This window comes from Bubalus kerabau, chromosome 17, assembly GCF_029407905.1.
Source record: "Bubalus kerabau isolate K-KA32 ecotype Philippines breed swamp buffalo chromosome 17, PCC_UOA_SB_1v2, whole genome shotgun sequence".
Taxonomy (NCBI): Eukaryota; Metazoa; Chordata; class Mammalia; order Artiodactyla; family Bovidae; genus Bubalus; species Bubalus kerabau.
Genome location: NC_073640.1, coordinates 55476777 through 55503352, shown reverse-complemented (window position 1 = coordinate 55503352; position 26576 = coordinate 55476777). Strand labels below are relative to the sequence as shown.

Sequence of the window (26576 nt, the reverse complement as noted above, 5' to 3'; positions counted from 1 at the left end):
CCTTAACGGAAAGAAACGCAAGATACTGGGCAGGAGGAATTTCAGGGTGGGGATGGAGGAGTGGGAAGAAAGTGTGCTTAACAAGTTTTATAATATCTCAAAATCTGAAACAAACCATCTTCACATTTACACTCTAGGAAACAAACCAAACAGAAAAACAATCCCATACATAGTGGTTGTTTAGTCGCTAAGTCGTGTCTGACTCTCTTTGTCCTCAAGGTCTGTAGCCTGCCAGGATTCTCTGTCCATGGGATCTCCCTGGCAAGAAAACTGAAGCAGGTTGCCATTTCCGTCTTCAGGGGATCTTTCCCACCCAGGGATAGAACCCCCATCTTCTGCATTGACTGGCGGATTCTTTACTGCTGAGCCACCATATACGGTTACAGACACACATTGAGGTACCACAAAAACACAGAAAATGAAAACGCAAACACACAACCCCAGGGGTTCTTTCTTTAAAAACAAATGCACACTTAATGCCAGGTGTGCTTCTGGCGCTACTCGGGATGCTGATGCTACCTGAGCGGGAATGGGGGTAGGGATGGGGGTCAAAAGACTGAAGTCCCAATCCTCAGAGCTCATACCCAAGAAAACACCGTACCCAAGAGCCCGCCGTCTCCTCCTGCCGCAGGTTTGGGGCTTTGAAGTTCCCAGGATCCCACCCCGCCTTCTACAGACCGGACGCAGATTCCACTCGCCTTCTACAGACCGGACGCAGATTCCACTCGCTTTTTCCACGTATGCTAACCTCACCAGCTACCATCTTCCTTCAGAGGGGTCTAGCCGTTCTCCACCGCGCGCTGACACAGTCCTGGCATCTGCGCGTTCGGATCGCCGAGCTCTCTTAGCGCCAGAAATGTTCCGGATGGACTGCATTTCCCAGAAGCCACCGGGCTCGCATCAGCCTCGGGCCCTGGGTGCTCTTCCGGTGGCGGAGTCCCTACGTGTTAAGTAGATCCCCCAAACGGCACACGCTTCCATAGTCTATTTCGGTAGCCGTCTGGTGACCGGCGCTCAAGGCGAGGACGCTCCGGGCGCGGACAAGACGTGTCGGTCCTCGAATGTAAGGCTCGTGTCTGCGAGAGCAGCAGAGATTTATGTACCTATTGAGAAACTCGTATGTGTAGACGTGTCTCCATGAAGTGTACGTTTGTATGTCATTATTTAATTGGGTGATGGTGCTTATTTCAATGATGCGTGGCTTTTGGATGAGCAGCAGTTGCGTGGCTGTGTGGATTGTCACTGAAACTCTTGGCTTTTGTCTCTGCCGATTCCTCGTATCTCTCCCCTCACAGCCGCTTGGGGTCTGAGGCAGATAAAGGAGGGAAGCCAGAATCTTAGCGTTAGAATGGAAGAATGGAGGATCCCAGCAAGAAGACACAGATTGGATCACGAGATCAGATTTTCTGAAGCTGAATACGGCCCCAAACAGGCTTTTGGGAAGACCTAATGGCAACCCACTCCAGTACTATTGCCTGGAAAGTCCCATGGACGGAGGAGCCTGGTAGGCTGCAGTCCATGAGGCCGCTAAGAGTCCGACACGACTGACCGACTTCCCTTTTCATTTTTCACTTTCATGCGCTGGAGAAGGAAATGGCAACCCACTCCAGTGTTCTTGCCTGGAGAATCCCAGGGACGGGGGAGCCCGGTGGGCTGCCGTCTATGGGGTCGCACAGAGTCGGATACGACTGAAGCGATTTAGCAGCAGCAGCAATGACGTCCTGAGAAGGTAATGGCACCCCACTCCAGTACTCTTGCCTGGAAAATTCCATGGACGGAGGAGCCTGGTAGGCTGCAGTCCATGGGATTGCTGAGGGTCGGACACGGCTGAGCGACTTCACTTTCACTTTTCACTTTCATGCATTGGAGAAGGAAATGGCAACCCACTCCAGTGTTCTTGCCTGGAGAATCCCAGGGACGGCGGAGCCTGGTGGGCTGCCGTCTATGGGGTCGCACAGAGTCGGACACGACTGAAGGGATTTAACAGCAACAGCAACAATGACGTCCTAGGAGTGGGTTTCCTCCTGGGAGGGTCCCCTTTGAAAGTCTCGAGGGGCCAGCTATGTTTCCCAGCCACAGCATTTCCAAAACTCTGGGCCCAGAAGCCTGCTGTCAATTCCACAGATTCCACCCTAGACATCAGTTACCCCAGCCTCTCTCACACTGGGAAAGGTCAATGCTGTTCCAGCCTCCTTCCTATTCCCATCTGGTTGTTTATGGTGAACTGGATGAGAGGGGGGGCGTGTTTTGTAAATGAATGTGCTCTCCAAGAAAATGTTGATGTCTCATGTTCATTTTCTCTTTTCTTAGTGCTGCATGTCTCTAAAAAATAGGATCCTGAGAGAGGAAAGAATTTTTGTTAAACAACTAAAAGTTTAAGTTAAAGTGAGTTTGTGTTTCCTCATTGGTAAAATACACTTTAATTTTAAAGGCATATGATCCTGCTTTCCCTGGGGATGAAATATACTGTCTGATAGTAACATATCTGTAAGTCATAGGGCCATGCAGATTAATCACCCTTGTCAGGGTCCCCAAGCCCTTCTGTCTCTAAGTTATTTAACCTGTGGCCTAACGTCAGTCCTGTGATCATGTTAGTTTTTGTGGAAAAAGTGATGGGATGTCACTACTGTGGTTCCATTTTATCATTTAAGACTCCATTGTAGCAGACTGGAGCTACAGACTTGCCTTGTGGGCTTGATGAAGTAAGTGGCAATGTTGGAGAATTTCCTGTTGCAAGAAACTGCAGGTAGCTTCTAGGACCTGAGGGTGTCCTCCAGCTGACAGCCATAAAAAAATTGAGGCCATCATTCATCTAGCCACAAGGATATGAATTCTTCCAACAATCTGAATGAACTTGGAATTGAATTCTTCCCCAGTTGAGCCTCTGAATGAGAACACAGCCCAGCTGACACCTGTTTGTAACCTCAAGACCAGCCTGAGGAGAGCACCCAGTGAAACTGTATCCAGACTCCAAGTCCACAAAACACCATGAGATAATAAATGTGTGTTGTGTTAAGATATATTTATGGTTAATTTGTTATGGCAGCAATTGAAAACCATTACCACAGGAAAGACTGTGTAGACTGGAAGAGACTGAGGAGAAATAACAAACAGTCTGGAACTTCCCTGATGGTTCAGTTGCTAAGACTCTGTTCCCAATACAGGAGGCCCAGGTTCAATTCCAAGTCAGGGAACTAGATCCCACATGCCACAACTAAGTGTTAGCATACCACAACTAAAGATCCCACATGCCGCAACTAAGACCCATTGCAGCCAAATAAATAAATATTGTGGGGTGGGAAGAAATAATAGCCAAATGCAATGTGGGATCATGTATAGGATTCTGGAAAAGAAAAAGGACATTAATGGAGGGAAACTGGTGATATTTGAATAAGATATGCCATTGATAGTATCTACTATACCAGTGTTAATTTCATGGTTTTGATAATCATCCTAAGATGTCAACAGTAAGTTGAGGGATATACAGGAAACCCTCTGTACTACTCTTGCAAATTTTCTCTAAGTCTAAAATAAGTAGAAATAAAAATTAACCCCCCCCCCCAAAAAAAGAGGAAAATTTTGGCTATCCCAAGATCATGGAGATATTTTCCTGTTTCTTCTTCCAGAAACTTTATAGCTTTAGTTTTCACATTTAGGCATATGATCCATCTTGAATTTATATGTGTGTGTGGTAGGATCAGGGTTAAAACCATTTTTTCCATACAGCTAGCCAATTGCTTTGGTACCATTTGTTGAAAAGACTTTCCTTTCTGTTCTAATTTGCAGTTAGACTTTTATTGTTAAAAAAAAAAAAGTGGCTATATATGTGCAAGTCTCTTTCTGGACTCTGTTCTGTTGGTCTGTTTGTAAATCCTGTGTCAGTCCCACTGTTTTAATTACAGTAATTACATAATACATATGTCTTGATGACTGGTAATGTATATTCAACAACTTTGTTCTTCAAACTTGCCCTGACTGTTCTGGATTCTTAGCTGTGTGCTGTGCTTAGTCGCTCAGTCATGTCCACCTCTTTTTGACCCCATGGACTGCAGCCCACCAGGCTCCTCTGTCCATGGGGATTCTCCAGGCAAGAATACTGGAGTGGGTTGCCATGTCCTCCTCCAGGGGATCTTTCCAACCTAGCGATCAAACCAGGTTTCCCGCATTGTAGGCGGATTCTTTACCATCAGAGCCATTTCCATATAAATTTAGAATGAGTTTTATTAATGTTCTACAAAAAAAAGCTCCTAATATTGTTTAGGAATACATTGAATCAATAGATCAATTTAGAGAAAATTGGTCATCTTAAAATTGATTCTTCTAGTTCATAAACATGAAATAAGTTTCCATTTATTTAATTCTTCTTTCTTTTCTTAATGTTTTGCTTTCGGTCTATAAGTTGAAAACACTTCTTTTGTTAGGTTCATTTCAAAGTGTTTCATATTTTTCTTATTTTTTATACTGTTCAGATTTTTTAAATTTCATTTTCAATAACTTTGTTTTAATATAATTGTTTTATACTGTGACCTTTTATTCAACAAACTTCCTAATAAATTCATGTATTAATAGTTTATAGAATTGAAAAAATTTTTTTCTATGTACAAAATGATGTTATCTGCAAATAAAACTGGCTTTACCTCTTTCTTTCCAATCTTCATACCTTTCATTTCACTTTTTTCTCATATGGTATGTTTTGTGGACTTGGAGTCTGGATACAGTTTCACTGGGTGCTCTCCTCAGGCTGGTCTTGAGGTTACAAACAGGTGTCAGCTGGGCTGTGTTCTCATTCAGAGGCTCAACTGGGGAAGAATTCAATTCCAAGTTCATTCAGATTGTTGGCAGAATTCATATCCTTTTCTAGTAGAAAGTTAAATGGAAGTGGTAAGAGTGGACAGCCTTGCCTTGTTCCTGAGCTCAGAGCAGTGGTCCATATTTCACCTCCCAGTTTTATTCTGCCAGATCCCTTTTATCAAATTAAAGAAGTTCACTTCCATTCCTAGTTTGAAGGATTTTTATCATGAACTGATGTTGAATATTATAAATGGTTTTTCTGCATTTAATGAAATGATTGAATAGTTTTCCTCTTTTATTATTTTTTTAAATAATTTTATGTATTTTTATTTTTGGCTATGCTAGGTCTTCACGGGCTGCATGGGCTTTTCTCTAGTTGCTGCAAGTGGGGGCTACTCTTTGTTGTGGTGCACAGGCTTTTCATTGTAGTGGCTTCTCTTGTTGTGGAGCACGGAGTTCCCTGATAACTCAGTTGGTAAAGAATCTGCCTGCAATGCAGGAGTCCCTGGTTCGATTCCTGGGTCATTTCAATTCCTGGGTCAGGAGATTCCCTGGAGAAGGGATAGGCTATCCACCTCAGTGTTCTTGGGCTTCCCTTGTGGCTCGGCTGATAAAGAATCTGCCCACAGTGCAGGAGACCTGGGTTCAATCCCTGGGTTTGGACAATCCCCTGGAGAAGGGAAAGGCTACCCACTTCAGTATTCTGGCCTGGAGAAGTTCATGGGGTCATAAATAGTCGGACATGACTGAGTGACTTTCACTTTCACAGGGCTCTAGGGCACTGGGGCTCAGTAGTTTTGGCTTCCAGGCTCTAGAGCTCAAGCTCAATAGTTGTGGCACACTGGCTTACCTGCTTCACAACATGTGGGATCTTCCTGTATCAGGGATGGAACCTGTGCCTTCTGTATTGGCAGGTGGATGGATTCTTTACCACTGATCCACCAGGGTAACTCTGTCTTATTTAAAGTTGGAAGATTACACTGATTGCTTTTTGAAAATTAAGTGACTTTGCATTTCTAGAATAAATCTCTTGCTCATACATATCAGTGGCCTCTTGCTAATACTTTATTTAATAGTCTTGCATCTACGTTCATGAGAGAGATATACTGTAGTTTTCCTTTCCTATAATGTCCTTGTCAGGTTTTGATGTCATAATTATGGACCTCATGATGTGGTCCATTTTGGGGGTTTGTTTTCTAGAAAAGATAGTTTGGTTGGCATTTTTAATTCCTTAAGTGTTTGGAGAATTTGCCACTGAAGCCTCTGGGCCTGACATTTTATGGGAAGGTCCTTAATACAGATTTAATTTCTTTAATAAATCTATATTCAGATTTTCCATTTTTTATATCAGTTTTAATAAACTGTGTTTTCAAGAAATTTTTAAATTGCATCTACATTTTGAAGTTTATTGTCATAGAGTTCATAAAGTTATGTTATCAACGTATCTCTTATCAAAATAATGTCTATAATATATGTAGTGATATCTCCTTTTATATTCCTGATATGGGCAATGTTTTTCTTGACAGTATACCAAGAGGTTTATCAATCTTATCTTTTCAATGAAATAGCTTTTGGCTTTATTGATTTTTCTCTGTTATATGTCTGGGTTTTTTTTAATGCCATTTGTTTCTTTTAGTATGTTTTACTTTCTGTAGACTTAATTTGTTTTTCCTTTTCTAGCTTCCAGAGATAGATCATTGTTTTTTAACCATTCTACTTTATAAAACATATGTTTATGTTTAGGTGAAGGGGATCAAAGAAGGGTAAAAAGAAAGGGAAAACATAAGTGGGCAGTCATTATAAATGCTCATGATATCTATGGGAGAAAATAAATTATGGATTTACTTGGCATTGCAGTAATTTGACAAAGTATTTTCATAATAATTTCACTACCAACTGATTTGCTATGACTTCAGTACGCCTAGCAATTATCAATGGTGATGAGACAATGAATGGTATTTATCTGCAGCATTTGTGAATACAAAACAAAAACAAAAATACACATTTAAAGCTAAAAATATCTTTCAGTTTTTTATTGTTTTGTTTTTTATAATTTACTTACTTATTCTTTTGGCTGCCCTGGGTCTTCCTTGTTTTGAGTGGGCTTTCTCTAGTTGCAACAAGTCAGGGCTTCTCATTGCAGTGGCTTCCCTTGTTGCAGAGCACAGGATCTAGACACATGGGCTCAGTGGTTGCAGCTTGCGGGTCTAGAGCACAGGTTCAGTAGTTGTGGTGCATGGGCCCAGTTGCCCAGTGGCATGTGGAACCTTCCCAGACCAGGGATCAAAACCGTGTCCTCTGCTTTGGTAAGCAGATTCCTATCCAGTGGGCCACCAGGGAAGCCCTAAAAATGTCTTTGTAAGCATTGGTGTGATTGCATCTCACAAGCTTTGTTATGCCATACTTTCATTATCATTTAGCTTGAAATATTTCCTAGCTTTTTTGCACATTCATGCTTCCATCTAGGATTATTTTCCTTTTGCCTGACTTCTGTTCTTTAGTATTTCTTGTATTATGGGTCTGTTGATACGAAATTCTCTCAGCTGACTTCGCTGGTGGCTCAGATGGTAAAGCATCTGCCTACAATGCAGGAGACCTGGGTTCAATCCCTGGGTCAGGAAGATCTCCTGGAGAAGGAAAGGGCAACCCACTCCAGTATTTTTGCTTGGAAAATCCCTTGGATGGAGGAACCTGGTAGGCTACAGTCCATGGGGTCACAAAGAGTCGGACACGACTGAGCGACTTCACTTAGTTAAAAAAAAAAAAAATCATTATTTCACCTTTCTTTCTGAAAGATATCTTCTCTGGGTATAAGAGTCAGAGTTCTCAGGGTTTTTCCTTTTAGCACTTTTTAAACACATGGTTCCATTTTTCAGGCTGCTAAAGATTCTGTTGAGATATGGACTGTTTTTCTTGTTTATTTATAACAGATGTCTTTTTTTAAAACTACATACTTTTAATATATGTTTTTCAGCTTTGTTTCTTAACAATTTGGCCAAGATGTGCCTAGGTATGGATTCCATTATTTCAACTGGTTAGGTTTGCTGAGCTTTTTCATTTATATATCAAGATATTTCATGACAGTTGCACTTTTTGTCCATTATTTCTTCAAATAAATTTTCTGTTCTCTTTTGTTTTAGGTGTTCATTTCTACATTTTGGCAGTTTCTTGTATTTCTCTTACGTTCAGCTCTGGTCTTTTTTTCTCTCAGTATAAGATTATTGTTAATTTAACTTTATGTTAATTAAAACAATTTTCTGCTGTTAAATAATCCTGTAGAGCTTTAATTTTCAGTAATATATTTTGGAAGAAACGGAGTAGCCATCATGGTCAACAAAAGAGTCCAAAATGCAGTACTTGGATGCAGTCTCAAAAACGACAGAATGATCTCTGTTTGTTTCCAGGGCAAACCATTCAATATCACGGTAATCCAAGCCTATGTCCCAACCAGTAACGCTGAAGAAGCTGAAGTTGAACGGTTCTATGAAGACCTACAAGTCCTTTTCATTATAGGGGACTGGAATGCAAAAGTAGGAGGTCAAGAAACACCTGGAGTAACAGGCAAATTTGGCCTTGGAATACGGAATGAAGCAGGGCAAAGGCTAATAGAGTTTTGCCAAGAGAACCCACTGGTCATAGCAAACACCTTCTTCCAACAACACAAGAGAAGACTCTACACATGGACATCACCAGATTGTCAACACTGAAATCAGATTGATTATATTCTTTGCAGCCAAAGATGGAGAAGCTCTATACAGTCAGCAAAAACAAGACCGGGAGCTGACTGTGGCTCAGATCATGAACTCCTTATTGCCAAATTCAGACTTAAATTGAAGAAAGTGGGGAAAACCACTAGACCATTCAGGTATGACCTAAATCAAATCCCTTATGATTTTACAGTGGAAGTGAGAAATAGATTTAAGGGACTAGATCTAATAGACAGAGTGCCTGATGAACTATGGACAGAGGTTCGTGACATTGTACAGGAGACAGGGATCAAGACCATCCCCATGGAAAAGAAATGCAAAAAAGCAAAATGGCTGTCTGGGGAGGCCTTACAAATAGCTGTGAAAAGAAGAGAAGCGAAAAGCAAAGGAGAAAACGACAGCTACAAGCATCTGAATGGAGAGTTCCAAAGAATAGCAAGGAGAGATAAGAAAGCCTTCCTCAGTGATCAATGCAAAGAAAGAGGAAAACAACAGAATGGGAAAAACTAGAGATCTCTTCAAGAAAATTAGAGATACCAAGGGAACATTTCATGCAAAGATGGGCTCAATAAAGGACAGAAATGGTATGGACCTAACAGAAGCAGAAGATATTAAGAAGAGGTGGCAAGAATACACAGAAGAACTATACAAAAAAGAGCTTCATAACCCAGATAATCACGATGGTGTGATCACTCATCTAGAGCCATTCATCCCGGAATGAAGTCAAGTGGGCCTTAGAAAGCATCACTACGAACAAAGCTAGTGGAGGTGATGGAATTCCAGTGGAGCTATTTCAAATCCTGAAAGATGATGCTGTGAAAGTGCGGCACTCAATATGCCAGCAAATTTGGAAAACTTAGCAGTGGCCACAGGACTGGAAAAGGTCAGTTTTCATTCCAATCCCAAAGAAAGGCAATACCAAAGAATGCTCAAACTACTGCACAGTTGCACCCATCTCACACGCTAGTAAAGTAATGCTCAAAATTCTCCAAGCCAGGCTTCAGCAGTACATGAACCATGAACTTCCAGATGTTTAAGCTGGTTTTAGAAAAGGCAGAGGAACCAGAGATCAAATTGTCAACATCCACTGGATCATCGAAAAAGCAAGAGAGTTCCAGAAAAACATCTATTTCTGCTTTATTGACTATGCCAAAGCCTTTGACTGTGTGGATCACAATAAACTGTGGGAAATTCTGAAAGAGATGGGAATACCAGACCACCTGACCTGCCTCTTGAGAAATTTGTGTGCAGGTCAGGAAGCAACAGTTAGAATTGGACATGGCCCAACAGACTGGTTCCAAATAGGCAAAGGAGTACGTCAGGGCTGTATACTCAACCTGCTTATTTAACTTATACACAGAGTACATCATGAGAAACGCTGGACTGGAAGAAGCACAAGCTGGAATCAAGATTGCCGAGAGAAATATCAATAACCTCAGATATGCAGATGACACCACCCTTATGGCAGAAAGTGAAGAGGAACTAAAAAGCCTCTTGATGAAGGTGAAAGAGGAGAGTGAAAAAGTTGGCTTAAAGCTCCACATTCAGAAAACGAAGATCATGGCATCTGGTCCCATCACTTCATGGGAAATAGATGGGGAAACAGTGGAAACAGTGTCAGACTTTATTTTGGGGGGCTCCAAAATCACTGCAGATGGTGATTGCGGCCATGAAATTAAAAGACGCTTACTCCTTGGAAGGAAAGTTATGACCAACCTAGACAGCATATTGGAAAACAGAGACATTACTTTGCCAACAAAGTTCCGTCTAGTCAAAGCTTTGGTTTTTCCAGTGGTCATGTATGGATGTGAAAGTTGGATTGTGAAGAAAGCTGAGCGCCGAAGAATTGATGCTTTTGAACTATGGTGTTGGAGAAGACTTGAGAGTCCCTTGGACTGCAAGGAGATCCAACCAGTCCATCCTAAAGGAGATCAGTCCTGGGTGTTCATTGGAAGGACTGATGCTGAAGCTGAAACTCCAGTATTTTGGCCACCTCATGCGAAGAGTTGACTCACTGGAAAATACCCTGATTCTGGGAGGAATTGGGGGCAGAAGGAGAAGGGGACAACAGAGGATGAGATGGCTGGATGGCATCACCGACTCGATGGACATGAGTTTGAGTGAACTCTGGGAGTTGGTGATGGACAGGGAGGCCTGGCGTCCTGTGATTCATGGGGTCACAAAGAGTTGGACACGACTGAGCGACTGAACTGAACTGAATATATTTTTATAAGAATAAAATATCCATGTGATTCTTGTTTTAGGAGTCTTAACCTCTATTGATATGCTCCATTTTGCATTCCATATTTTTCATCTTTTCCTCTCTTTTCTTTAGCATGTTAATCATAATATCTTCACATCCTGTCTCTTAGCTCCACTGACTGGATTATCTTTGGGTTTATTTCTATTGAGACTTTTCTTTCTTGATTATCAGTAACATTTTCCTGTTTCTTTGCATTTTCATTAAGTTTTATCATAGACTGGCATTGTGAATAACATATTATTGACACTCTGAATTATGTTATCTTCCTTTAATAAGCCTACAGTCAGGGTTTCTCAGCCTTAGCACTGTTGGTATTTTTGACTAGAAAATTCTTTATTGTGGGGGGCTTTCCTGTGCGTTGTAGGATGTTTAGTAGCATCCCTAGTCTCTACCCACTAGATAGTAGCCTCCCTCCACACATTTTGACAACCTAATATGTCTCCAGACATTGCCACGTGTGCCCTGAGGAGCAGGATCACCCCCAATTGAGAACCAGTGATCTCATTTTAAATATCTACTTCATTTTCTTTTCTTAATTTTGGCTATGCTGGATCTTCAGAGTGGCACAAGTCTCTCTAGTTGTGGTGCAAGGGGTTAGTTGCCCTGCAGCATGTGGGGTCGTAGTTTCCTTACCAGGGATTGAACCTGTGTTCCCTGCATTGGAAGGTGGATTTTTAACTGCTGGGCCACCATGGAATTCCCTTACTTCATTTCCATTATATGAATGAATACGTTTTATTTAATTAATTACCCATCTAAGTACCTTTAGACTTTTCTCCAGCTTTTTTTTTTTTTTTCATTTTAACTAGTGTCTGTCATCATATTCCTTTATACATTTCTAGGCACGTTTTACCATTATTTTTTTGATGAAGACTCTGAAATGGCTTTCTATCATTAAATTATTCTTAGGCATATTTTTTTGTACAAGTCTCAACTGCAGTAGGTTTTCATAGGTCTACAGGACAGCATGAGCATAAGATTCTTGTTTTCCTACAACCTTATTAATACATGGTGCATCATTAACTTTTAAAATCTGACAGTAGAATACCTGTGAAATGGTACTCTTTATTTAAAACATCTTTAGTAGGTCTTTTGGCAGGTGATATCTTAATTACCTGTGCTCAGATTTCATACAATGGAACAACAACAAAAAAAAAAACTGGGTGTCAGAGACAACAGTTAAAGTTGAGTTTATAATTATAGAAATGTTGGAGAAGGAAATGGCAACCCACGCCAGTGTTCTTGCTTGGAGAATCCCAGGGATGGGGGGGCCTGGTGGGCTGCCGTCTATGGAGTCGCACAGAGTCGGACACAACTGAAGCGACTTAGCAGCAGCAGTGACTATATAACATCCAGCTGAAGACTAGCCAGGGGGGTACTCTTTCTGCCCCCTTCTGATGCCTATGTCAGAAGCTTTCTCTGTCTCCTTTATACTTTAATAAAACTTTATTACACACACACACACACACACAAATTATAGAAATGTGTTTCAAAACACATCACTTCTACTTGCTGTTTATTATATGGGGAAATATCTTTACTTCTTTGAGCTTCTATTTCCCCATCTGTTGAACTGAGTTAATAATTACATTTTAGGATTAAAAGTTAATGTGTATAGAGCAGCTATCACATAGAAGGTTGCAAAAATCTATGTGTTGCTATACAGCTATAGTGAGCATAAATTCACCTCTCTCTTGTGGGTACTGGGTGGGTTGGGAGCAGGGGATGTGGGGGAGCACAGGAAATAATTCATGTCAGAAAGCAAAGTAGATCCTGATGGGAAAAACCCAGGTTGGTCACCCCAGGGGACCTTGAGAGTCAAGTTCAGGCTTCATATGGGCAGGCAGTTTTAGAGTAGTTAAGTTTTTCAGATTGGTCTCTACTGTTTTCTGCCCTTTGTCTAGCAGAGTCCAGATCCACTGGGAGGCCATGAGCTTATTGAAGTTTTTATTGTATGGCCTGGTCTCAACCCTGGCAGGTAGGGCTGAATTGGGGAGGATCCACTCATTGTGACTGGACAACCCAGGATGGGTACATGTGGTGTGATCAGAATTAGAAATAGGCCAGAGAGGTGTGTCTGGAACTGGCTTTGCCTCAGAGAGCCCCTGCTGTGTATCCATGCTTGTGTGGCTTGTTTCTTAGGCATAAGAAAGGGTGGTTGGATTTGTCTGGGGTGTGTGTGTAAGTGTGTGTGTGTGTGTGTGTGTGTAAGTGTGTGTGTGTGTGTGTGTGTGTGTGTGTGAGTTAGTCACTCAGTTGTGTTCAACTCTTTGTGATCCCATGGACTGTAGACTGCCAGGCTCCTCTGTCCCTGGCATTTCCCAAGCAAGACTACTGAGTGGGTTGCCATTTCCTTCCCCAGGAGATCTTCCCAACCCAGGATTGAACCCATCTCCTGCATTGCAGGCCAATTCTTTACCACCTGAGCTATCAGGGAAGCCGGAATTGTCTGGACTCCTACTCATATTCCCTGACATGCGTTTATGTGTTTGGGAAGGGGAAGAGTGGCAAGGACAATGGGAAGCAGGAATAAAGAAGAAAAAAGAAAGGCTCTCATACCTTAATTTTTGGAGTTCTGAGCTACGCTGGGTCTCAAAGCTTCTTTTTCCTCCCTCAGCTCTGGCTTCTCTGGACTCAGCTTCTGAGAATGATTGGCAATTCTAAAATCATGGCCCTGGTAAGTGGATGTCTCTATTTCCTTCCTGAAATATAGTTTTTAATTCAGGTAATATTTTCATTCTTTAGCCCCAAATCTTCTTAGGGAAGCTGTATCTCTAAGCCAATTTTCACTTTTTCCCTTTACAGAAGATGATTGTGTCCTCTCTGTTTGCTCCCTTTTTTTGAACTGGTTTTTCAGTTTTTCATCAAATAATTTATGTATCTTGTATGTTCAGTCTTCTTTTAGGGGCAGAGTTGGAGCAGTGAAGGGGTAGAGTACCTTGAAGGAAATATTGGAGCTTCCCCTGTTGGGTTTGTAGTTTAATTATATAAAAATGGTGGTCCTCTTTGACCAGAAGAGGGAGAACTTTCTCCACTGTTTCCCAGGTAGATAAGGGAGAGAGGTTGAGGGCAGTAGGAGAAGGGGCCAACAGAGGATGAGATGGTTGGATGGCATCACTGATTCAATAGACATGAATTTGAACAAAACTCCAGGAGATAGTGAAGGACAGGGAAGCCTGACATGCTGTAGTACATGGGGGTCACAGAGTCAGACATGACTTAGGGACTGAACAACAACAAAGGGTGAATTTGGTAATGAATGGTCTCAGTCTCAGTGTGGGATGAGACCTCAGCTTTGAAAAGCTTTTAGGTTTGGGTTGAAATGGAGTTGGTCCCTTCCTAGAAAGAGAGAGAGGTGGGGTTCTGGCTAAGGAATCACTGAGAAATGAATAGGGTTCTGAGGTCCATTATGTGGTGGAAGAGAAATTGCTGGTCTTGAGTGATTCAGTATTATTCTGGATCATTCTATATTAGTGTGTTCTAACTCAAGAACAAGAAGTTCAATAAGAGATTGTAAAAAGGAAGATAATTGGGAACCACATCTGCTGGATAATACTAAACTTTGAGGAAGAGGTCAGGATTTTTGTCCAGCCGAAATACTATAATAGTATATATGGTATTATTAATAACCTAACACTTTAAGAAAGATTAAACCTGATGTCTATGAAAAACCTGATGTTTATGAAAGTGTAAATTTGTCAGAATAAGGGAAATACTTATGATATAATTTGACATATAATATGCTTGTGTCTTGACAATAATGGATGCCCTTCTCCAATTAGATAAAATTGTTTGGATTCTTCTTTAGTCAAGAATCCCCACGTTGATTCTTCCCTGCTGGTCCAGCGGTTAAGACTCCGTGCTTCACTGCAGGGGGCAGGGCTTCCCTCCCTGGTCGGGGAACTAAGATCCCATATGCTGGATGGCACAGCCAAAAAATAAAAAATAAAACATTAAAAGAAAGAATCCCCAAGTTTCAGCATAATAATTTGGGCTATAGTATAAATTATATGTTATCTTACTAGCTATAAATATTGGTATATCTGGAAAGTTGTTTAAATTTAGTTATTGATCTCTATTTAAAAGTGAAATAGAGATTGATGGTTTTGGAAAACTCAGCAGTGGCTACAGAACTGGAAAATGTCAGTTTTCATTCCAATCCCAAAGAAAGGCAATGCCAAAGAATGCTCAAACTACCGCATAATTGCACTCATCTCACATGCTGGCAAAGTAATGCTCAAAATTCTCCAAGCCAGGCTTCAGCAATACGTGAACCGTGAACTTCCAGATGTTCAAGCTGGTTTTAGAAAAGGCAGAGGAACATGAAATCAAGTTGCCAACATCCATTGCATCATTGAAAAAGCAAGAGAGTTCCGGAAAAACATCGATTTCTGCTTTATTGAATATACCAAAGCCTTTGACTGTGTGGGTCACAACAAACTGTGGAAAATTCTTAAAGAGATGGGAATACCAGACCACTTCACCTGCCTCTTGAGAAATCTGTATGCAGGTCAAGAAGCAACAGGTAGAACCAGACATGAACAACAGACTGGTTCCAAATTGGGGAAGGAGTGCGTCAAGGCTGTATATTTTTACCCTGCTTATTTAACTTCTATGCAGAGTACATCATGCGAAATGCCAGGCTGGATGAAGCACAAGCTAGAATCAAGACTGCTGGGAGAAAAAAAAAAAAAAAAAGACTGCTGGGAGAAATATCAATAACCTCAGATATGCAGATAACACCACCCTTATGGCAGAAAGCAAAGAAGAACTGAAGAGCCTCTTGATGAAAGTGAAAGAGGAGAGTGAAAAAGCTGGCTTAAAACTCAACATTCAAAAAACTAAGATCATCACCAGTCCAAGTTCGATGCATGAAACAGGGCACTCAAAGCCAGTGCACTGGGACAACCCTGAGGGATGGGGTGGGGAGGGAGGTGGGAGGGTGGTTCAGGATGGGGGACACATGTACACTCATGGCTGCAATGTATGGCGAAAACCACCACAATATTGTAAAGTAATTAGCCTCAAATTAAAATAAATTAATTAATTAAAAAAAAAAAAAAAAGAAAAACTAAGACCATGGCATTCAGTTTCATCATTTCATGGCAAATAGATGGGGAAACAATGGAAATAGTGAGAGACTTAATTTTCTTGGGCTCCAAAATCATTGCATATGGTGACTGCAGCCATAAAATAAAAGACACTTACTCCTTGGAAAGAAAGTTATGACCAACCTAGATAGCGTATTAAAAAGCAGAGACATTACTTTGTCAACAAAGGTCCGTCTAGTCAAGGCTATGGTTTTTCCAGTAGTCATGTATGGATGTGAGAGTTGGACCATAAAGAAAGCTGAACACTTTTGAACTGTGGTGTTGGAGAAGACTCTTGAGAGTCCCTTGGACTGCAAGGACATCCAACCAGTCAATCCCAAAGGAAATCACTCCTGAATATTCATTGGGAGGATTGATGCTGAAGCTGAAGCTCCAATACTTTGGCCATCTGATGCAAAGAACTGACTCAATGGAAAAGACCTGATGCTGGGAAAGATGGAAGGCAGGAGGAGAAGGGGACAACAGAGGATGAGATGGTTGGATGGCATCACCGACTCGATTGACATGAGTTTGAGCAAGCTCTGGGAGTTGGTGATGGACAGAGAAGTCTGGCGTGCTGCAGTCCAGGGGGTCGCAAAGAGTCAGACATGACTGAGCAATTGAACTGAGGCACTGTACTTCAGATACACTAATTTATTTCTTCTCATCTAACCATGTCATGATCTTTAACTTCAGCTTACTTGTTTTTATGATATATCACCCCCTGCTGCAACTCAATATTTCATCTTGAATTTTTTTTCCACTTTTACAAATAATACATGGATCTGTCATTTCAGATGCCTCTTACATTCAGTGATGTGTCCATAGACTTCTCTCAGGAGGAGTGGGAATGCCTAAATTCAGATCAGAAGAATTTGTACAGAGATGTGATGTTGGAGACTTATACTAACTTGGTATCACTGGGTAAGGACATCTGCCTGGAATAATGTAGAATCTCCTGTCTGGAATATCCACTTTCTTTACTGTATATTTTATGCTCTGTGTCAATACACTCACAAAATTTCTGCTCCATATTCTCAAAGGACTATTTTGGGCTTTGTTAGATGGAAATGGGCTCCTCCATTCAGCACCTACATCTCCCCTTTCCTTCATTTACCATCCTACCTCCTTCTGATCCATCCTGTAGTTGCTTCCTTTTTAAAATGACCAAAGGATTGAATCCTGGGATTTTTCTGCATAACTGCTGGCAAAGAAGGCAAATTTCATATTATGTATATGTTCAGAATATCTATAAATATTCTATTTTAATTTCTAATTCACCTGTATGGAGAACAGGTAGCAAAGAGTCTGGTTTTCTCTTTACTACAAATGAGCCTTTGTAATTTTTTACATTGGTAGGGTGAATCAAGCTCATTAACTTTTTGAGTATTATTTAAAATTTTATAGCAGTGGAAATGTTGGCTTTCAGTGATTTGATAGGTTCTAGTCAGAAGTGTTGGAGAAGGCAATGGCACCCCACTCCAGTACTCTTGCCTGGAAAATCCCATGGATGGAGGAGCCTGGTTGGCTGCAGTTCATGGGGTCGCTGAGGGTCGGACACGACTGAGCGACTTCACTTTCACTTTTCACTTTCATGCATTGGAGAAGGAAATGGCAACCCACTCCAGTGTTCTTGGCTGGAGAATCCCAGGGACGGTGGAGCCTGGTGGGCTGCTGTCTATGGGGTCGCACAGAGTCGGACACGACTGAAGTGACTCAGCAGCAGCAGCAGTCAGAAGTGTCTTTGTTCAGTTTTTAGAAAAAATAGATCATTCTCTCCTCTCTTCTGGGATTCTAATTATACTTAAGTTAGATCTTTTGAGATCTTTTCTCACAGTTCTGAGTCAATAAAGGGCTTCCCAGGTGGCACTAGTGGCAAAGAACTTGCTTGCAAATGCAGGAGACATAAGACACATGGGTTCGATCCCTAGATCAGGAAGAACCCCTGGAGCAAGGCATGGCAACCCACTCTAGTATTCTTGTCTGGAAAATACCATGGACAGAGGAGTCTGGCAGGCTACAGTCCATAGAGTCACAAAGAATCGGACACGAATGAAGCAACTTAGCATGCACGCACCCACTGAAGCAATACGATGTGAGAGATTAAGAGTTAGAGAGAGATAGTTGGTGATTGCCACATAATTTTCATAAACTAGATCATTATTTTACTCAGCTGCCTTCTCCAGTGACCTTGACTTTAATCCTTACTTACTGTGATTTTCATCCGTTACCTTTTTTTAATTCAGTATTTTATTCTACAGTTAATTATGTAATACCTTATGATACAACTTGTTTTTCAGTAGTAGGTAGAAGAAATTTTGAATGCATATGTGAGTTTTAGAGTATGAAAATAAGAAGTAAAATAAATGAGACAATATGTACTACAGAAAAGCATCATGAAGACAGAATTAGGTGTTGGGATATAGAATAAGGGATATGAATATACTTACATTTAGCAGGGCCAGCCTTTCTGAGGAAGTGATTTCTAACCTGCCACACCTGGAGGTAGTCATTTATAGAAGCCACCTAAGAGGATTCCTGCAAGGTAGAGCATTCATGTGAAGCCACAGGCAATGGGAAACATCACAATATGTTCTTGTAGCTGAAAAGAAGCAATGTGGTCAGATATAGGGGAACAAAGATGTCAAGGGCTTGAAATTAATTTGTAGAAATAAGACAGAGTCTTCTTATTTGTGGTTATATGCTTGGGTTTCATCCTAAGATAAAGACAGACCTTTGGAAAAATTACATAGAGATCCATCTGGTTGTGTTGTTGTTTAGTCACTAAGTCATGTCTGACTCTTTGTGACCCCATGGACTGCAGCACAGCAGGCTCCTCTGTCCTCCAGTATCTCCTGGAGTTTGCTCATGTCCATTGAGTCAATGATGCTATCTAACCATCTCATCCTCTGCTGCCCTCTTCCCCTGCCCTCAACCTTTCCCAGCATCAGGGTCTTTTCAAATGAGTCAGCTCTTCATATCAGGTGGCCCAAGTATTGGAGCTTCAGCTTCAGAATCAGTCCTTCCAATGAATAGTCAGGGTTAATTTCCTTTAGGATTGACTGGTTTGATCTCCTTGCAGTCCAAGGGACTTTCAAAAGAGTCTTCTCCAGCATCACAATTTGAAAGCATCAATTATTTGGAGTTCAACCTCCTTTAAAGTCTAATTCATACCCTTACATGACTACTGGAAAAACCATCTGACAGAAAACATTAAAATGTAGTTGATCAAGACCTACTCGTAGATTTTGATTCACTCAGTCTCAGTGGATATCTAAAGGGTAGTATATCCACATGGAGAAGGCAATGGCACCCCACTCCAGTACTCTTGCCTGGAAAATCCCATGGATGGAGGAGCCTGGAAGGCTGCAGTCCATGGGGTCGCTGAGGGTCGGACACGACTGAGCGACTTCACTTTCACTTTTCACTTTCATGCATTGGAGAAGGAAATGGCAACCCACTCCAATGTTCTTGCCTGGAGAATCCCAAGGACGGGGGAGCCTGATGGGCTGCCGTCTATGGGGTCGCACAGAATCAGACACGACTGAAGTGACTCAGCAGCAGTATATCCACAAGCTGATCATGCCTTCTATAAAACTTCTCACTGCCTCCTCCAGGTTGGTAGTCTTGAGGGTTTTAGCCCACTGTAGCTCCTTTTGCCTGGCAAAGCAATAAAGCTATTCTTTATAATAAATAAAGAATAAAATAAAAAGGGGGGAGGGTAGTATATGTAAGAAATTCCTGTGATAATTCTGATCCACAACTAATTGAGAACTACTGATTTTTCTCTTTGCCTACTCACAAACGTTACATTCTCATATGAACTTTCAGAGTCCATTGCGCCTTTAAAAAACTTTATCACAGTAATTTAGAATTTTATGGCCTTTTACTTCTAATGGATTTACTTGTCAATTTTATCATTATTCTTACTATATTTCCCCCTGTACTGGAAAAATAGCATTTGTTCATTTTCTTGTTTTCTTTCAGACTTTGATTTCACAACTGAGAACAACAAATTATCTTCAGAAAAAAGCAGTTTTGAAGTAAATTCATACCATTGGAAGATAATGAAAAGTAAAACCTTCAACCTTATGGGGTTTATTTTCAGAAATGACTCACAGAGCAGAAATCAATTTGAAGGACAACAGGCATCTCAAGTGGGACATTTTAGTCAAATGATATTCCAAAAACATATATCTCTTCCTCTGCATCAGAGAATTCACACTAAAGAGAAGTCATATGAATGTAAGGAATGTAGGAAGGGCTTTAGGAAATATTCACATCTTACTGAAAATCTGAGAGACCATAGTGGTGTGAGACCCTATGAATGTAGAGAACGTGGAAAGGCCTTCCCAGTTCTCCAGCATTTTATTAGACATAAAAAAAGTCACACCGATTTGAAGTCTTATGAATGTAATGGATGTGAGAAAGCCTTTAGATTGTATTCACAGCTTATTCAACATCAGATAATTCATACTGGTGTGAAACCCTACAAATGTAAGCAATGTGGAAAGGCCTTTAGACGTCATTCTCACCTTACTAAACATCAGAACATTCATGTTGGTTTGAAACCCTACAAATGTAAGGAATGTGGGGAAACTTTTAGGTTCTACCAACCCATGTGTCTCCATCAGAAAATTCATCATGGTATGAAACCTTATATCTGTAAGGAATGTGGAAAGGCCTTTGCTCATCATTCAAGTCTCTATCAACACAAGAAAATTCATTCTGGTGAGAAACCATATAAATGTAAACAGTGTGGAAAGGCCTTTGTTCGCAGCTGTCTACTTACTGAACATCAGAGAAGTCATACTGGTGAAAAGCCTCATGAATGTAAGGAATGTGGAAAGGCCTTTAGTAGGGCCTCAAGCCTTCTTAGACATAAAAGGATTCGTAGTGGTGAGAAACACTATGATTGTAAGGAATGTGGGAAGGCCTTCTGTAGAGGTTATGAACTTACACAACATCAGAGAATTCATACTGGTGAGAAGCCCCATGAATGTAAAGAATGTGGGAAGACTTTTAAGCTCCATTCTTACCTTATTAAACATCAGATCATTCACAGTGACTTGAAACCATATGAATGTAAACACTGTGGGAAAGCCTTCAATCGTGTTGGGAACCTTAAAATGCACAAGTCAATTCATACTGGGGAGAAACCTTATGAATGTAAGGAATGTGGAAAAACCTTTAGAGTTAATTCTCAACTAAATTATCATCAGACAGTCCATACTGGCTTGAAACCATATATATGTAAAGAATGTAAAAAGGCCTTCCGTTCTGTATCAGGTCTTTCTCAACATAAGAGAATTCATACTGGTGAAAAAACCTTATGAATGTAAGGAATGTGGTAAGGCCTTTAATCGTAGCGAGCGACTTATTCAGCATCAGAGAATTCATACTGGCATGAAGCCACATAAATGTACGGGATGCAGGAAAGCCTTTACTCGTTGCTCTCAACTTACTCAACATCAAAGATTTCACATTGGCGAGAAACTCTTAATGTAATGAAAGTCAGCCTTTAGCCTTGGCACATCCTTTAATGTTATCACTTTTCTACCACCTAACTATGTCATGCTAAAGATTATTATTTAACATAAATATAAATGGTTGGAAGGGTGTCTGGCTCAGAGTATTTGCTTACTATTAATAATTATTCTTTAATGATAATTACTAGTATTGTTATAAATTCACATGGAAGGAAGACCCTATGAGCATTTTAAAAATCTTTCTATCATCACTCATCCATATTTCACGTCAGAGCATTAATTTTGCACAAAATCCCATAGAATGTATTAAACAGGAAATTTTTTTATTCAGAGCTCATCCCCCTGAAGATGAATAATGGGAAGAAACCCTATGCCTTTGCTGAATGTTGAGTGTATAGCTGTTGAGAAATTACAAAATGGCTTGAAGAAATTTTCTTACAGTAATTTCTGGGATACAGGTGACAGACAATTCACATTCTCTACAATTCATGGAAATTAGAGATTTCAGTTGGGTAGCCAAAAGAGAGGTGTTGACCTGGCAAAGTTTTCCTCAAGTATTTGAAAAATTTCACATTTACATGAATGGTACAATGGTATAATGAAGGTTTGTTTGCCTTCCACCTAGATTCAGTGTATTGCCACTCTCTCTCCATCTAAGAATGTATATATATTCACAGCTATCATATTTATAACATATTGAACTTATATACATATATATGTTATATACTATAGTATATCATAGTGCTGTGCTTTTTGAGTAAATGTTTCAGGTATCACCTCACCTCTAAAAAAAATCAACATCTCAAAAATACAACTCCTAGATTTAAAGATTATCTTCTACATGACTATTAGGCCATTGTCACCTAAAAGACATTAATACTAGACCTATAATGTTCTATAATCAGTCCATTTACAGATTTCTCCAATTATTTAAGAAATGTCTTTAAAAAGTGTTTGCTTTTTCTAAAAGCTCAAAACAAACTAAGGTCATATATTTTATGATTATGGCAATTGAGTCTGTTTTGGTCAAGAACTTATCGTCCACCTATTTTGTGAGTCAAACTCTTTGAAGACTCAAGAGAAGTACCCCATATAATGTTGCCCATTCTAGATTTGTGCTAATTTTTCTTCAGATAGGCTTAACTTGTTTCTCTAACCTTCACATTTACTGTGAACATTATGTCTAGAGGCTTGATTAGGTATCAGATTAAACATTTTTGGCAAGATAACTTCATAGACAATATTGTGTGCTCAATATTTTGTCAAATAACAGGGGGCACATAAGTGAAGCTATGTTTAATCTCCTGATTCATGTATTGACTACCAGCTCTCTTCGTTGCATCAGTACTTTTTTTTTCCTTTTTTTGCAGTCAAGAAGTAGTAATCCATAAAGTCGCATCAGCACTCCACTTGGAAATTTAAAGTCTTTTGTATTTTAAAGAAATTAAGACCAAAAAACTTTTTTATTTACTCATATATTTACCTTTTCACATGATCTTCATTCTTTCCCAATGATCTAAATTCCATTATCAATTCCTTTCAGCTTGAAGAACTTAATTTCTTGGAGTACATGTCTGCTAATGACAAATTTTCATTGTGTCTTTTACTGAAATGCCTTTGTTCTTTATGGATTCTGTTCTTTGCTACTGAATTCTGGGTCTTGTTTTTTATATTTTTCTGCTTCATTTCTGAAGTCAAGTCATTTTTGTCTTCATGCTTCCAACATTTTCTCATTACCTTCAGTTTTCAGCTGTTGAAATATGATGTGCCTCAGTATGGTTTTCTTTGTGTTAATCCTTTTTGGATTAACAGGGTTGATTTCCTTTAGGATTGAGTGGCTTGATCTCCTTGTTGTCCAAGAGACTCTCAAGAGTCTTCTCCAGTACCAAAGTTCAAAGGCATCAATTCTTTGGTGCTTAGTCTTCCTTATGGTCCAAATTTCACATCCATAAGTGACTACTGGAAAAACCACAGCTTTGACTATATGGACCTTTGTTGGCAAAGTGTATATGTATCATCTGTTTCTCTGGAGAACCCAGACTAACGCACACAAAGAAAAAATCTCAGCTATGATGGGGCTCAGCAATTATGCCATCCACTGAATGTAACCTATGGAAGTTGTTTGAAGGAACTCTTAGGGGAGGGGATCCAGCCAAATGATACTTAAATCACAACTAAGCTTTCAGGGAAAGGGAAATGAAGTGCACATCCAGGGGTGATGCTCCACACCTCTGATCTTCCAGTTCCTTTCAAAATCTCCAAGCACTTTCCCTTAGTGTTGGTTTGCAACAGGAGTTTCCAGGTGAAATTCAAAACTGACCCATGTATATGGAGGGCAACAGAATAGGCAGACAGCTCCATCTTGGTAGGTGGCAGTGTAAATAAGCAAGGGAACTTATGTAGGAGGCTTATCTTGGGCAGCTGCAAGCTGTCTACAGAGAAGCCTTAACTGAGTTCAGTCACACTGTCCAGATGGTCTCCACAACACAGTAGCATCTCAAGGCTGCATCCTTGAAATGGCTCCTAGTGTGAGAACATTGGGAAGACTGCACATTCCAAGGAAGGGAGTAGGGAGGAGTCTCCAATTGCCAAGGTCCAGCTTTAAGGTCAACCAGTGGTCACCTCCTTTTGATGACCTCTTCCAATAGCCTCCATCTTATAAAAGGCTGTCAGTGGGACCCTGCACAGCCTTTTGTTAGAGCACCTCCCAGTCCAGCACTAAGGTCCAAATAATACTCATTTGGAGGAGTTCCATGTTGTGAGACAACCCCACAAAGTAAGAACACCTGTTTATCTGCCCATACCTTTTATTTCTTTGTCAAATTGTGCTCACATGGTGGGGGTCACATTTTCAGGAAGTCTGTATGAAGGAGAAATTTCTTTAACTTTGGGTATTACAAAGCATCTTAACATACAGAATTCTGACACATTTTCTCCCTTTTTCTTGTAATTTTCTCCACAATTATTCATAACTATTCATGGACTGTGTGCTGCAGCCCATGGGGTCACAAAGAGTTGGACATGACTGAATGACTGAACTGAACTGATTCATAAGCAGACATATTAGTGACAATCGTTCTGCCACAAGTCATCATAAGACTCAATTTGTTGTTTAGTCACTAAGTTGTGTCTAACTCTTTTGCAACCCCATGGGCTGTAGCCTGCCATGCTCCTCTGTCCATGGGATTTCCCAGGCAAGAATACTGGAGTGGGTAGCCATTCCCTTCTCCAGGGGGCCTTCCCAACCCAGGGACTGAAACCACGTCTCTTGCATTGGCAGGCAGATTCTTTACCACTGAGCCAAGGAAGACTCAATTTAAACCTTATTAATACATGATAATTTACTATTTTTAAAAGAAATAGATGTAAATTTATAAATTCATATGGCAACTATTAGCATGGTTATAGGAAAGGTTTATATTTTTCTATTGGCTGACATCATGGAGATATATTATCTTTGAAATGATTAACTATTGCTCAGCTACCCCCATAAGGCAATATAGGGAAGCCACCTATGTTGTTGCTTATTTAAATTATATGCAGAGTACATCATGAGAAACGCTGGCTGGAAGAAGCACAAGCTGGAATCAAGATTGCTGGGAGAAATATCAATAACCTCAGATATGCAGATGACACCACCCTTATGGTAGAAAGTGAAGAGGAACTCAAAAGCCTCTTGATGAAAGTGAAAGAGGAGACTGAAAAAGTTGGCTTAAAGCTCAACATTCAGAAAACGAAGATCATGGTATCTGGTCCCATCACTTCATGGGAAATAGATGGGGAAACAGTAGAAACAGTGTCAGACTTTATTTTTTGGGCTCCAAAAATCACTGCAGATGGTGACTGCAGCCATGAAATTAAAAGACGCTTACTCCTTAGAAGGAAAGTTATGACCAACCTAGATAGCATATTAAGAAGCAGAGATATTACTTTGCCAACAAAGGTCTGTCTAGTCAAGGCTATGGTTTTTCCAGTGGTCATGTATGGATGTGAGAGTTGGACTGTGAAGAAAGCTGAGCACTGAAGAATTGATGCTTTTGAACTATGGTGTTGGAGAAGACTCTTCAGAGTCTCTGGGACTGCAAGGAGATCCAATCAGTCCATCCTAAAGGAGATCAGTCCTGGGTGTTCATTGGAAGGACTGATGCTGAGGCTGAAACTCCAATACTTTGGCAACCTCATGTGAAGAGTTGACTCATTGGAAAAGACCCTGATGCTGGGAAGGATTGGGGGCAGGAGGAGAAGGGGACGATAGAGGATGAGATGGCTGGATGGCATCACCTGATGCACATGAGTTTGAGTGAACTCCAGGAGTTGGTGATGGACAGGGAGGCCTGGCGTGCTGTGATTCATGGGGTCGCAGAGTCGGACACAACTGAGCGACTGAACCGACTGACCTATGTTGTTATGAGCCTGGTAGCTTATACTGTTTTCCCACAATTCTTCCTTTACCATCTGCCCTTGGCATGGCTCACCCCTGCCTCTGTTAATGTTGGGCTTGTCCACTTGACTTGTCTAATCAACAGAATGTGAGCTGATCAGGATGGGTGTATAGACTTTAAAGATGCTTTGGCTCAGCATTTTGTGCTTCTGCCATGGACCGTGAAAAGAACATGCTCAAGAATCTGCTGGCCAAAATGAGACATCAGAAACAGAAGGGGAGAATAATCTTTTTAACCATGTGAGTTATTTTAAAATCACCCCCTTCTAAGAAAGCAACTGGAGGTTTTCCACCTGGGGAGCGAGCAGAGAACTAGAAACTCAATATAGGAGAGAAGTGATGTGATGGTGGTGGAGATCACAGTATCTCTCATGTCAGGCACAAAGGGCAACCAGCCCAGAATGGATCATATTATATGACTCAATATACTTCCTCGTTGCTTCAGTCATTTTGGTTCTTTTAATTTCTGATGAGTGTATCCTAACTGTGTTAAACAACTAAAACTCATGGATCACACTGTGAGCTGGAGATGCAAAGACAAAGCTGATTCCATCATAGCCATCAACCAGCTCCCTGTCTAGTGGAGGATAAATGCACAGATGATGGCTTAGGTGTTAAATCCTGTCCTAGAAATTGTGCAGATACTTTGTGAAACTGTACACACCTAATGCATCCAATGATGTATGAGCAAGGAGCGAAGAGATACTGAAAAATTCAAATAGCCAACAGACAATCAGAAAACTGGAAATGTGAACCACAATCATTACAATCAGGTACCACTGTATACCTACCACA

The 26576-nt window shown here is 40.6% G+C and overlaps 2 protein-coding genes across 6 annotated transcripts in view; one reads left to right on the top strand and one right to left on the bottom strand.

The window, feature by feature from the left end:
* The window catches only part of ZNF283 (zinc finger protein 283), a 45704-nt gene that overhangs the window by 1581 nt on the left and 17547 nt on the right, over nucleotides 1–26576 (bottom strand). For 2 of the 5 annotated variants that reach the window (XR_008704413.1, XR_008704417.1), the window contains exons 3-4: nucleotides 18302–18389; nucleotides 11586–14679 (exon numbers count right to left, since the gene is read on the bottom strand). The gene's annotated coding sequence lies outside the window, so the exon portion shown is untranslated. Of the gene's footprint in view, nucleotides 1–601; nucleotides 1307–4660; nucleotides 4800–11585; nucleotides 14680–18301; nucleotides 18390–26576 lie in introns of those variants that run through there. The other 3 variants (XR_008704414.1, XR_008704415.1, XR_008704416.1) reach the window with 3 other exon arrangements.
* ZNF404 (zinc finger protein 404) lies at nucleotides 932–21465 on the top strand. The gene is given in 5 exon segments (XM_055553671.1): nucleotides 932–1063; nucleotides 13379–13438; nucleotides 16649–16775; nucleotides 19839–21175; nucleotides 21177–21465. Coding segments are annotated over 4 exon segments (1677 nt in total). The 5' UTR covers nucleotides 932–1063; nucleotides 13379–13408; the 3' UTR covers nucleotides 21360–21465.